The sequence below is a fragment of the Labrus bergylta genome, chromosome 12 (genome assembly GCF_963930695.1).
Source record: "Labrus bergylta chromosome 12, fLabBer1.1, whole genome shotgun sequence".
Lineage (NCBI taxonomy): Eukaryota > Metazoa > Chordata > Actinopteri > Labriformes > Labridae > Labrus > Labrus bergylta.
In genome coordinates, this window is record NC_089206.1 from 7,911,033 (window position 1) to 7,925,258 (window position 14,226).

The 14,226-nt window shown below is 40.6% G+C and overlaps 1 protein-coding gene across 12 annotated transcripts in view; it reads left to right on the plus strand.

The window, feature by feature from the left end:
• Positions 1-14,226, plus strand: part of rap1gapa (RAP1 GTPase activating protein a) — a 52,422-nt gene that overhangs the window by 14,036 nt on the left and 24,160 nt on the right. For 10 of the 12 annotated variants that reach the window (XM_020636773.3, XM_020636860.3, XM_020636757.3 and 7 more), the window contains one exon: positions 12,905-12,998. In XM_020636773.3, the coding sequence (XP_020492429.1) occupies positions 12,905-12,998 (94 nt within the window). Of the gene's footprint in view, positions 1-10,051; positions 10,325-12,904; positions 12,999-14,226 lie in introns of those variants that run through there. The other 2 variants (XM_020636824.3, XM_065961715.1) reach the window with 1 other exon arrangement.

Consider the following 14,226-nt stretch of genomic DNA (forward strand, 5'->3'; position numbering starts at 1 on the left):
CAGAGACAGAAGAACATTAGAACAGTCTAGACTGCTGGATATAAAGCGCGCATTTATCTCTCTGTGTCGCTCAGAGGATGAAGTGATGGAGCTTTAGCAATATTTGTGAGATGATTAAAAGCAAATTTGCACTGCACAAATGCCCTTAACGTCTATTTCTGTGTCAAGGTCGACATTTCGTTTTCTTACCTGCTCACGACAAATCCTTGTTAATTCTGTTTTATGGCCAGTTTCTCTTGCTGATAATTTCTGGACCGTTAACTAAAATGTCCCACTTTTGCGTTCATACTTTTCCCCATTATAGAGAGATAATAACATCTTAGAACATTGTGACACTAAATCTTTTTTTTTTTTCATGCAGGAAGTGTTCAGTTTATATGCTTCGTCTCTTAGAGGATTAAATGTTAATGACCGTCTTCCGTTTGGTCATTGTTGGTCATATACAGTAAACAAGATGATCCTCGAGCCCTGTGTCTGCACTCTCTGAGGGGAGGCCTGTAATTGGTTGTAATCCTGTCATGCTAAGCCCCCCTGATGCGAGGAAGTGGGAGAGAAGGGCTAGTGATAATGGCTACATGGGATGTTGTGTAAGAGCCTGTATACGTACATATATCCAGACGCCTCTGTCCTTGGAGCATGATGGATTACTGTGTCAGGCTGTCCATTGTATTACATCCTGGCCATCCTTTAATCCTGCTCTTTCAGCCATGCTTCATATCACCGTCATGCAGGAAAGCTCTGCACTTTCTTTTTTCTTTCTGGGCTTTTCTACCTTTATTAAGAGGGGGCAGTGGATACTGTCAGGAGTCAAGGAGAGAGAGAACAGAGAACAGCAGGAGGGAAAGCAGCCACAGGTCAGACCTGAACCAGGGCTGCCCCCCTCAAGGACCACAGCCTCTGTACATGGGGTGTGCCAAATAACCACTAGGCCCACCGGTGCTCCAGCTCTGCACTTTCCATACACTTTCAAGTGTTAATTGTGGTAGCCTTCCAGAATTTATTCTATAAAACCATCTAACTAAATGTATTTCTTTCAAAGTATCTGTTCGATGTAAACCTTCATTTCTCTCTGCATCGAGCTTGTTTAAGAGTGTCGTGTCTTCTCTTGGATGCAGCCGTGCAGATTAATGTTAGCGCAGCGTTTTAATGTCAGATGGCTAATTTCACAATCATTTATTGAAAGTAGAAAGTTTGTCCGTGTTCCCCCTTGAATCTCAATTCAACATATTCACTAAAGAGAGGATTTTGTGAAATGACGAGCAGTTTGGTAACCAATCATAAGCCAATATGAAACTTTTTTTTTCTAATTTATTTATTTATGGAATTAAAATGGTGCATATTAATAGAATAGAATAGAACAGAATTACTTTATTGATCCCAAACTGGGAAATTGTGGCGTTACAGCAGCAGGTTGTCCAAACACACAATATGTGCAAAAAACACAATATTAGCACATTTAAACATAATATAATATTAAATACAAAGTAGATAAGCACTAAAAATATGAAAACTAAGAATGGGAATATATACAACCAGGATTTAATTTAGCATTACTAGTCTTAAATATGAAAGATTAAACGTAAATGTGCAAAAACAGAGTTGTAAATGGACAGTATTGACATATACTTAATTAATCAACATATCAGCAAATAGCATCTTTTAAATATGTAGGAATCAGCACACAAGCTGAATTTCATCTGAAGTCCGATAAGGCTGGACTTACAGGCAAACTACAGACGTGTGATGTGAAAACATAAAACTTGAAAAACTTAAAACCTCCAAAACACGCACACAGAGATGTATTGTGTCCAGTAGTTAAACTTTGGAAATGTTAAATGTTTGGATAGTTGTAGTTTTGGGATGTTTCACTGAGGGAGAGAGATCAGATATATATATTTTTTTTCTCGTCTCAAGTTTATTTGGTAACTCTCAAGAATCTGGTTTTATTACCAAGTAGGATAAAAAACACTTTCAAGTCATTTGTCCTGATGTTTTTGGTGCAAAATAATTAACATATGAATACTATGATACACAACAGCTCTCCTGCTCTTAAAGAAGGTCAAATACACAATGAAATTATAGACGTTTTGGCGTTATGAAAGAGCTGTTTGTGATGTTTGTGTTGGTTTTGGTTTTTCCTTTGACTTCTAATGGTGCAGTCTTCAGAGTCCTATGATAATCGAAACAAAATAAATAGTTAATTTGTCCTGAAGGGGGAGCTACTGGATACGTCTGAATCTGAAAAATCTGTTCTTCATGCGGCATTGAAAGTGAAAAATAGTGCATATATACCCGATATTGTTTTGCTGAATAGGACTGGAATAGGAATAGCGTTCTAAAATGGATTGTTGATGACCTTGTGCTTCATTCCAAATCTTATGAAGCGGTTCATCATTCTGTTTTTATGATGCTTTCTATATTCTGGGATTATTTGTCCAGCTTCTGCCTATAAACACATAAGAGGTGTCGCTGTAAACACTCCTCTGTCTGTGTGCACTGATTTCCCATGAGATGTCACTCTGCATCCTCCTCTGTGTGTGTGTGTGCGCGTCTCCTCTGCACATGCGCTCACCGCTGCACTTTGAAGCCCGGGTCGGGTGTCAGTTTGCTTGTGCACGCTCATCTGTGTGTGTCAGGCAGAGCGGACATGGCGGGAGAGCGAACTGTCAAGTCCAATCAGACGGCACCGTCTCTGTGAGTCTCCTGCTGTCTGACCAAATATAGCACCAAAGTGACAAGCTCGCCCCTGGTTCTAACCGTCTTATTAATCCAAATCCTGATATGTCAGACACCATCCAGCACCAGCACTAGATGTCTTAAAAAAAAATACATAAAGCTCGGATGACAGCAGGCTGGTGAAGGTTGAGATGAGTGTCAGGCTGCTCTAACAGGACACATCCTTTGAACTTATCTGATCCTTGAAGCTTTTTTAAGAGGCAAACTCGTTCTGTCGGATTTTTTAAAGTTTGGCTTCTGACTATCTCTAACAACTGCAGTTTCATCTGCATAGCTTCAGGTACTTATCAGTCAACCATTTCTTTCTTGAATATCCCTGAGTAAACATTTGAGGATTTGTATATCTCATCGACTGTTTGATTTAACATAGAATGAAATGTAACTGTTGTATTGCCAGCGCATAATATTTGTAAAGCTCACAAAACCAACTCTGTAAAATACAATTATCTTGGGCTCTCATGTGACAGAAATCTAACCAACCATCAAATGACATGTGTTTTTTTTTCTTTTTTTTTTCACTTTTACAAACAGCATTCTTTAGAGATGCCAGATCAGATGTTTCCTTAAGCCAAGCTAACAAGCTGTTCTTTAAGAGAAGGCTTTCAATCTAAGAAAAAACTTAAAGCAAAACATGAAGTCTAATAAACTATTCCTCTATCAAAACTCACAAGTTTTGTTAGCTTGAATACATTTGAGCTTGTTGACAATTGGTAACTATTTAATGTCAATCAGGTAGTTAACCATCGTAAAGACCACAGAATGAGATCCTGTTTATTTATAAGACTAGAGAACTTGAGGGTCATAAGTAACTTCCCTCTTGCTCACCTTAGCAGCATGAAATAAAAGTATTCAACAAATACCCCGATAAGCATACACAGGCTGACACGTCACACATATCAATGTATGACAAACACTGAACAAGCTATCGTGCAGTGAGGACAGATACTTATACCTGTTGTTAAATGCTGATATAGAAATTACACCAAAGGTCACTCACAGACAAAGCTTGAGCTAAGTGTTCTTGTGCAGCCTGTCACGATTCACCACACAGCAGTCATATCTGTAAGATGTTTGCATGAAAAAGAAACAACATCACAAACATGGCAGAAAGGTTCATTTCACTGACGTATACTGAGGAGACACACAGCTGTTACTCAGTGTGGAAAACCCCTCAAATGTAATTTGAAGCTTTTAAATTGTGATGTTGGAGTTTTTTCTTGTTCGGATGTCAATGACCAAACGGAAGAAGGTCATTAACATTTAATCCACTAAGAGACGAAGCATATAAACTGAACGCTTCCTGCATGAAAAAAAAAAAGATTTAGTGTCACAATGTTCTAAGATGTTATTATCTCTCTATAATGGGGAAAAGTATGAATGCAAAAGTGGGACATTTTAGTTAACGGTCCAGAAACTCATGAATAGATTAAGTTATGGAAACACAACCAACTTTGTCCCCAGAGTGTTAACATGTTGAATTCTGCTTTAAAGTTGGGCTTTTTTAAATATAGGGCCTGCTGGGGATTTACTCACTTTTGGAGCCGGCTCCATGTGGCCACTTGAGGAACTGCAGTTTTTGGCACTTTCAGGTCTTCTTTTCCTATCCTAGAGACTAGTGTTTAGTAAAAGCTTGGTTTAGTGACATCTGTCATGCTGGGCAACTCCAGTAATCCAGTTTGAGAAAGAAGGCTCTCTATTACATGTTTTTTTTTTTTTTTCTGGTGAAGTTTCTCCCACTGGACAAGAAATCCTTGTAAATATTTTCTTTCTGCAGAGTTCTGCAGCGATCCTTTTCCATGGTTTTACCCATCTTGACTGACAGGAGGGATGTACACTTCAGGAATCAAGCTGTGTGAAGCTAAATGTCACTGAATACACAAGTTGCCCTTAAACCAAACACAAAAGAGCTCAAACGATCCCACTGTGACCCTCTGCTGTTGAAAAGGCACATCTGCATGAGTATGATTTCCCCTGGGGGTGTGTTTCCAAATAAATCTGGACAGTCACATTGTGAGAGATAAGCTAGCTCGAAATCTGGACCTATTGGTGGACAGAACATGCTTTATTCAAAAACACCTGCTGTACCTGGTCATTTAATGCATACTGAATATAGCCAGCTGTCAGGGGACGTGTGGGCTCTGGAGAAGCCATCAAGGAGTCTCCTCACGTATTAGATCATACAGATATTTCATTATTTATAAATGCAGGCATGCTGTGTTTTATTGTACAGTCAGTTTGTTATTTTCTATTCTTGTCATGAATACAGGAGTATATCAGGAAATCTACTTTCACCTTGAAGCAAAGACAGAAAGTCTGCTCTAGTATCTCGATAAGAAGTACTATACATGATTTCCATATCCGTCTGTTTGTATAACAAGCCTTTTAGAGGTACAGCTCCCATGGGAACAAAAAGCTACTCAGACTTATCTGTGTTTTAAATTGATTTCCAATGTTTGCTTAAGTCTGATATTGTCAGAGGGGGAACTTTTACAGCCATAAGATAAAAGGTTTTTCTTAACTTTCTTCACACACAGAATAATAAACATAGAAAAAGCTGACACATATTAAATAATGTATACACTTAATTAATGGGGCTGAGCTTATACCAAAACAAAAACATTTTTGAATGGAAATCAGATCCTGTTGTCTGCCGAAGATTGCCTCTGAGGCTCAAAGTGCAGCCACACACACACACACACACATATACCCGACACGTGACTGGTACGAGCACCGCTGAGCGAAATGGTTTCACACCAGAGACAATCATCTTCCCATTTGTTTGAGTGCTGCAGGTCAGTCTGAGGTGGGATGGGAAGGAATGTCCTGAAAACGGGGCAATTCCAGCCTCTATTTGTGCCTTAATTCATTCCACATGGGCTCCTCACATCTCTGATGGTAGGCCAGGGAGCAGGTGTTGTTTCTTTTGATGACTTTAAAAGAATCCAAGAGGGAGGTTACCGGTAGTTCACAATATCAGAGCTCTTCAGTGTCATCGCAGTAATGTGGGATGACGCAGTGGAAACAGGATCACTGAGCAGCACTGCTGGCTGTGTTGATGTCTGACCTCTGACGTTCATTTTCACACACACAGCTCACAGTGAAAGTGTAAGTTGTGTTTGGGGATCATCAGTGATTATAAATTAATTGAGGTCAAACCTCTGGTTCACTGATTAGATACTGATAAGGATTTGAAGTATTGGGGTCATAGTACTCAGAGACAATGAGAATATCTGTTAGGATTTATTCTTATCTATTATCAAGACTATTTGAACCCATACACCTAATCCACTGCTTTGATTGAATCAGAAATATCTACACTATGTTTCTGTTTCCATGACAATGGTTAGACCAAAAAGGGACTTGTTGAAATCTGGCACGTTCATTCCCCGAGGGGAGGAAAAACTTAAGTGATCGTTTACTTAACTCACGCCTTGCCTTAGTAGGTTTGCATTTTTTGTTTTTAATTGAGTGTCTCCACATGTTCTTTTTGATCAAACTTTACGGCTCAATCCGTAAAGTTTACATCAACTTTCATCTTAAACTGTTGTCGATTCAATTATGAAACAGATTTATGACCACTTCCCTGGAAAACTGTTGGCATTCCCGTGCTTCTTTTTTTGCAGAGTGCCAATAAGAAAATGATAACAAGCAAAACTTGGATGAAAAATATTCTATTTTTTTTGGCTTTTTGTGACTTTTTTAATTGAGAGATAGGACAGTGGATAGAGCCGGAAATCAGGGAGAGAGAGAGAGTGGGGAATGAGATGCAGGGAAGGAGCCACAGGCTGGATTTGAACCTGGGCCGCCCGCCTGGAAGACTAGAGCCTCCATACATGGGGCATGCGCACTAATCACTGCGCCACCAGCGCCCCGTGAAAAATATTCTCAAGTTTACAATTACCAAACATCAGCAAGTTAGCACTCGCATACTGCCACTAACATTTGCATTAATACAGCATCATACCTCGAATCAATAAATTCTTAGTATATAGTAACAAAGTAATGCAGGTCATAGTTTTTATCATAGCATGCATTTCTATTTCTTTAATGGCCCCTATGTTGTAGCCCAATTACCCAGCAAGACAAACTAGACACATAAAAAAACACTGCATGATTATAAGTGAAGTCCCAATCACAGTCTCAGTGGGTTTAGATTTACTTTGGAGGAGTCATGGTGGGGATGGGAAGTTTCTGCAAAAGTAGGAAGCAGTTGGTGCTGCTACTTTGCCTTGCAAACATTTGGAGAGCTTGATTAACACTGTGGATTTGTTTATTGATGAGAGGAGGCAGGTTTGAACAAATGTAAAAGCAGCAGGAGGACAACCTTCAGGTCCCCTTGATAAAACACTTTGATTTCCAGGTCTTCATTCACTGAACAATGACTACAACTTAAATGATTATAACATTATCAAGTAGAGTATACAAAGTGTTTGCATGCCTATATTATTATATGAAATGCATACGCTGAAATGAGGCATTGGTCATTAAACATCTCATGAATTCATTCTGTTTGTCTGCCAACTGTTGTGCGACTGTCCTGTTGTCTGCTTCCCTCCTGAGATCGACAATCAATAGTTTTGCATTAATAACTATCATTCATATTTTAAACCAGCGATCATCTTCCCTGCTGCTAACCTCTGACATTTCCCTGTATTTGAGTCTCTTATTGTAGTCCTAAACCGTTGGTCACAACTTTGGACCCCCCATTGGAAACAGTCTTTCTCACACACATTATAAATATGACTCTCTGATCTGATTGCTGGGATTAATTTGGTCAACAAAAAGCACCAGCTTCAATCAGAAAGAACCTTTACTCTTATTGGAATCAATTGGAATAGATTTTGGATGCATGGAAAGCACTGAACCCAGATGCTGTAGAATTATAGGCTCCAGCTCGCTTAAACCGTACCGTTAGCTCTTTTTTTGTATTATTGTCATACTCACCTTGGTTGAGGAATAGCACCAAGAATCTGAAAGTGAGAGAGGCGAAGAGAGGTTGAGATATGGTGAAATTTCAGGACTGCAGCAATTCTCTGGGGATAAGCATGGGGGGGGGGGGGGTGGAGGGGGCAGTCGAGGGGCGAGACCACAGGCCATTTCACCAGGATAATGGGATGGGAATCCCTGGCAGCGGGGGCCGGTCGGAAGGGATTTACTCTGTGATTCTGCAGAGGACACAGGAACTGGCAGGATAATATTATTTTTAAACCAACCGTCTTCTTTCACAGGAGATAAAAATAAACCTCTTGACGGCTCATGATTTTTCTTCTGCTTCAGCTGTTATTCAATATTTTGGCAGCATTCAAAAGTGTTGAGGTCCAAGACAGACAATGTGCCGTAATTTCATTTCCTTTTTTATTTGAATGGAATCAGACGCAATAATCTGTAGGAAAGCAGAGCTCAACACGGGAAATCTGTCTGCTCTTATCTGATTATGTGTTTTTATCCATAAATGCTATTGACAAAAGCTCTCACAGACAACCCCACACTGAGCCCAAAAAAATAGAACATCTGCAGTCTTTGCTTGAGGGTTTAAAAGAGAGATAGCGAGACATGTCCCCTTACAGCGGAGCGCCTCCACAAATTACTGCTAATCTGGTCAAAGTCGAAGTTTGGTCCAGTGATATAATAGAGGGTTTTTTTAGCAGTCGGCTTTGGACAGTGAGAGGATTATTTGTTTTGTTTATCACAAAACACAGCTCTTAATGGAGAACAGTATGATGACTGTGCTTTAATCCCTTGTTATCTCTTCATGTCTGACACATACAACACGCACACACACACACACACACACACACACACGCACACACACACTGTAGTCTGAGGTTATTCGCTGAGGAGCTGTCTAAGAGAAGGACAGATGAGATGACACTTTCCCTGCACACAATGTTATTTAGCAGGGATTTAAGCAGGAAAAGACTCTGCCGGTGACATTAGTCACAGGTCTGCTGGGAGCTGCGATTTGAAGCTTAGAGAAGGGAACGCGCATGTTCACTGGGGATTCAATAAGCGTCATTACAGTAATTAAAAACCTTTCCACACATGCTTTTTCATCCGACACAATGAAAGTACAGTATTCGATTTGTTTGAAAAAGGGTCAAATATGAACCTTTCTCTTTCACTGTTGCTGTAATATCATTTCTGCCTCTTAGTATGTGCATGACTGTACAAATCAATAGATCCAGAAACTCCAATATTTAATGTTTAAGTTCAAAGTCCCTCCGTCTGTGTTTCTTTTGGAGTTAATTATATATATATATTAATTTTCTCTTTCCTCTCTCGGTCTTTGTATATTGTCTCTGTGAGGAAAGGTTTCATGTCACTTTAGTCTTACTTAACTTCACGAGACATTGTTAAAACTTCACATCTTGTGTTGGACCTCGTCAAAAAATAGGGGTAAAGTAAATATATTCTATTAGGTATATCTTTTCTATTTGTGTAGGAGCTGATGCTTGGAGAAGAATTAACATGGGTGCTCTGATTCACAATGTGTTCATCAGGTATGCTGTACATCCTAAATGGAACTTTTTCCATGCTTAATGTTTTGTTCCAGCGTCTTTCCTCTCACACCAACCCATTTTTTTAAAGATTTCTTCTTGGCTTCTTATGCCTTTGTTAGAAGGACAGCACGGTGGATAGAGTTGGAAATTGGAAAGAGAGAGAGAGAGAGAGAGTGAGAGCTGGAAATGAGATGCAGAAAAAGAGCCACAGGTCGGATTTGAACCTAAACTGCTTGAGGACTGTGACCTCGGTACATGGGGCACATAATCTACCCACTAGACCACCCCAAACCAACCCATTTTAAAAGTCTATACATATGCTCACTTTTTGGACTTTATGTTGGACAACTTGTTTAAGTCACATCATGAACATGAATGTGGATGTGGGTGTTTTTTTTTATTCACGTGTGGCTGATGTGGTTACCACAGCAACAACCCTAGCTGGCTTGTGAGGCAGTGTGGGGATTAAAAGACACCCCCGTTACCCAAATCAGGCCTATCGCTCTCCGAGTGGCAGACTTCAGTCATCCCCCTGGGTGAATGAGGGGGGGAGGGTGTCCTGCTTTGAAGGGGGATAACGAAAGGGATGTTGGTGGTCGGTTAGGGGGGGGGGGTGCTTGCTTTAGAGTTCTATGTTTCGGACAAGTGCTATTTGTGTGTGTGAGCTTGAGAGCAGACAAAGAGGGTGGAGATAAAGGAATTGAAGAGTGCATATGTGTGTGTGCAAGACTGAGTGGGAGGAGAGACAGAGACAGAGAGAGAGAGAGAGAGAGAGGGAGGAGAATGAGAGGCAGAGAGGATGCTCACTGAGAGTGTGCGACAGTGTAAAGAGCTGAGAGTGAGGCCAGCAGGTGAACGAGTGATGGAGAGCAGCGAGTGAAGCTAGAGAGAGGAGAGTCAATGAGGAAGGAGAGAAAGAGAGGAGATAACTGAAAAACAAGGGAGGAGGGAGAGAGAGAGAGAGAGAGAGAGAGAGAGAGAGGCTTTAAACCAGAGGAGAAGAGTAGACAGTGAGTGAGTCATCTGCCTGCTCTGTTACTGGTCACTGTCCGGACTTTCCCGTCGAGCGTCCAGCTGCCTCTGTCAGAGTAAGTTTGCCTCACGGCTCCACGCGTGACATCGGGGCACCCGAGTGATATCCTGTTGTTCTTCTTCATGCCGATGATTTGTGTGGTGCGTCGTGAACCAGCTGGGGTGTGTTATGTAATTTGTTGTGGTGTTGGGATGAAGCGGTGGCTTAGTGCTGCAAACTGATCTGCAAGAGGGCTTACGTGTTCACGCTGCACGGGGCAGGCAGGTGTGTGTAAACAGTATGTACAGGAGCATGTGCTGTACAACAGGACGAGTTTGTAGTGGACACTTCTTCTGTCAGTTTTACTCTGATGTAGTACAAAGAACTTTTCAATTGTGTCATTGCTACAGTATGTACGGTTTTTGCACAGTATGCACAAGATGCCATAGAAAGGGGGTTCCTTTACAATTCATATCTTTTTTTTAAAATACTCTGCCTTTTAAAAATGTACCTGTTACATATTTTAAAAGCCTTACAATCAGGAATTTAGATATATTTTATTTGGCTTTTTACTGTTGAGATTCTTCCAAAAAGCAAACATTTGTTAGACGCTAACATATTTACTTAAAGGAAATTTGTTGCACCTGATCTTACCTAGAAATGCCTTGTTTTTGCTTTATATTGTAATGATGAACTTTTCCCAGCAGAGCTTCTATTATATGATTTGAGAATACATTTAAAAACCTTTTCATATCCAACGTCTCCGGCTTTTATATTAAAGACTATTTTCTGTTTGTCCGTTACGTACATCCCCAATGACATGTCAGTTAAAAAGATGCAAAAATTCAAGGAGGTTAATGCTTATGCAAGGCTCTGCGTAATACAATATCTATCTCTAAGCGAGTTGTTTCTCTCGGTTTGAGCCGTGTGTCTGTGTTTGTCCTGCGTCCATATATTGACCATCACTTCTAATTAAGAGTTTAGGGCAGCTGATGCCTGATCGTATCCCGGTCTCCTATGGGAGATCCGCTGCTGCTGCTGCTGCTGCTGCTGGGTCTCCTTGCCTCGTTCGTTTTTATTTTGCCTCGTTCGTTTTTATTTTGCCTCGTTCGTTTTTATTTTGCCTGCTGAGAAAATAATACGACTGTTCTCGTTTTGTTTTTGGAGCTTCTCTGATTGAAGATTCCCCCTCCTGTTGTGAAATAACAGGCAGCGCTGTATGCTAATGAATCACCCTTTTTTTTTTTTTGGTCACCTACATTTGGATTGGAGTACAGTCATTGAACAGATTCTCTCTCAGTAAGCAGCTGTTTGTCTCATCACACACACTTTCATGCATTCACTTCAATGATTAATTACCCTCTCTGCACTGAGATATACACTACCTACTAGGACATGATTTGTTTTTTTGAGTTCAATCAATTAGTCTCTTTCAATTATTGAACCCATTAGATAATGATATCCTGCATGTGAATCTATTAAACACAGAGAATCATATTTCATGTGTCTTCTGTCTTCACAGGCAGCTAGAGACAGTTTTCACTTTGCATTATCACCACTTCATGTTCATTTCAGATCCACTTGCATGCTGATCGATCTCCCTGTGTGTTTGAAATTTATTGAATAATTCAAACAAATTGAAAGCCTGCCTTGCAGACGGGTCTGTAGTCAGTGTCGATAGGGCAGGACGTTGAGCGCGCGCGGGGGGGGGTCAGTGATCGATTAGTGATCCTGTGGGGGGATTGAGCCGTCCAGAGAGAGATATTGAGGTTAGAGCAAAGGATGCGTGACAGTGGTATTGCTCACTTTGGCGTTAGTGATGTGCGGCTCTCCTGAGTATGAGAGGAGAGGAGCTGTATTTGAATATATGTGAAACTACAGAGTGGGTATGGATTTCCCTGGAGTTGTTAATACAGGCTTATATATGCACCCAAAGAGAGAAAAAACCCGCACAGAGGATTTCATTTGACATCTTTTAGGAATATTTAATATATTCATTTATGGCATATATAGATATATATATCTATATATGGCATTTTTTTTCTCCAAGATAGTTATTAAATATATTTACTTTTCATATTAAAGTAAATATATTTTGGTGAGGAAAGTCTTTGCATTAGGGCTGCACGGTGTAAGCGCTGTTGCCTCAATGGCTCAGGGTTCACATCCCTGGGTTAGGGTTAGGGGGGACAGTGGCCTCTCTGTGTGGAGTCCATTTTCCAGTGCTTGTTAGGTGCTTGTTAGGTGAATTGGTGACACTAAATTGCCCGTAGATGTGAACATAAGGGTGGCTGGATGTCTGTTTCTATATGTCAGCCCTGTGATTTACGGGTGAACAGTCCAAGTTGTACCCCGCCTCTCGCCCAATTATAGCTGGGATCTGCGCCAGATAGCCTATCACAGTTTAGAATTAATAGGCTCCACCTGGGGTGGCTGTTTGCATTTTGGGGAGGGTCACTCTATACTTCTCACATTCAGAAATAAGAAAAATAAAACTAACAGCTATAAACAATCACAATAATAATCCTTTACTCTCTTGGCTAAAGGCCATCTCACTGCGTCAGCAACATTTCCTGAGGCGTGTGGTCCTCTTTCTTGATCTCAAACGGAGTGACCTTTTCTAACTGAATGTTCTCCGGCATCTGTCCAATTGTAGGAAACAAGATGGGAGTGACCCCCGGATTTCTGCAGCACTAGAGCCCCAGCTGTTCCAGCCAAAAGTCCCATACAGCAGCTCACCATTCCACAAGGTAGGAGGAGATTGTGCATGGAGGAGGGGGCTGCACTTTGGCCCCTGACCTTATCTGATGGACCTCAATGTGACCTTTGTGTGTGATCTTTGTTTGGTTTCACTGCTAATCTTGTCCCTACACCTGCTTCATGTCAGTTTCCTTCTGGTGTTACTTCGATTTTTTAATTCTTGTCTCCCTTTGTGTGACTTTAATAATTATAGTGCACGATGCTTTGTGTCTGGGAGGATTATATTTGGCTCATTCAATCACTTCAAATCTATTTTTAGCAAGACATTTTCAGCATGATGCCGACAATTTCTCAATCCAAGCCTTACAACTCGATTCAATCACAGGAAACGAAACACAGCCTGTCTGAGCAGTCAGCATTTTTAAACACACACCTCTCCGTCCCCAATTATCATTATGAATGCCACGTTGGAAAGATGTTAATGTTTAACCACTTTTTATGTGGGGTTCAATTGTTATTCCTTTTTTCATGCTGTCTTACACTGTACACAAGCCAGTTCTATTTCAGTGACACTTCAAATCAATAGACCATTCCTCTACTTTCTTTTTTAAAGAGAGAGCTCAAATTAGCTCTTTTATAGGGTTGTTTTCAATGGATTACATTTTCTGTAATATACTTTGAAAGAATCACGTCAACAGGGTGTCATTCAGGTCATTGAAACAGTTTTCAATGACTTTTCAATCAGCCTTGCTTGATCTATTACGACTTCTTTTAGAGGGAAGAGGCAGAACATAAAAAAAGCAATAAATGAAAGAATTTAGGGGACAATCAGTTCAATAAATCAGTCCACCTATGATGCTTTCAGAATCTTTACACCTACTTTTCTAAGCCACTTATCATAAATGAGCGAATAGAGGTATAAAAGCTGCAGAGATATTTCGGGAACTTACAGACTGAGCTCGTGGAGATAGAGTGTGGATACAATCTCACACGTCAGATTGGTTTCAGAAGGTCTCTCACACTTTGGCGGAGGCTTACTCAGAGAGCAGAGGGAGCGCAAAGAGACAGAGATTAAGGGAGAATTTGAAGATTGGGTTGTTAAGTCGTCACTTCCGATCCCTGCAGCAAAAACCATCTGTAGATGCTTCAGACTTACCGGTTACAGTTAGTCAAACATGATGTGGAATTTGTGAGACTTCTGTGTGTGTGTGTGTGTGCAGGTTGTCATGGATGCAGCAGAGGAGAGTTTTCCACATTTGGCTCATGATATTTTCCTTT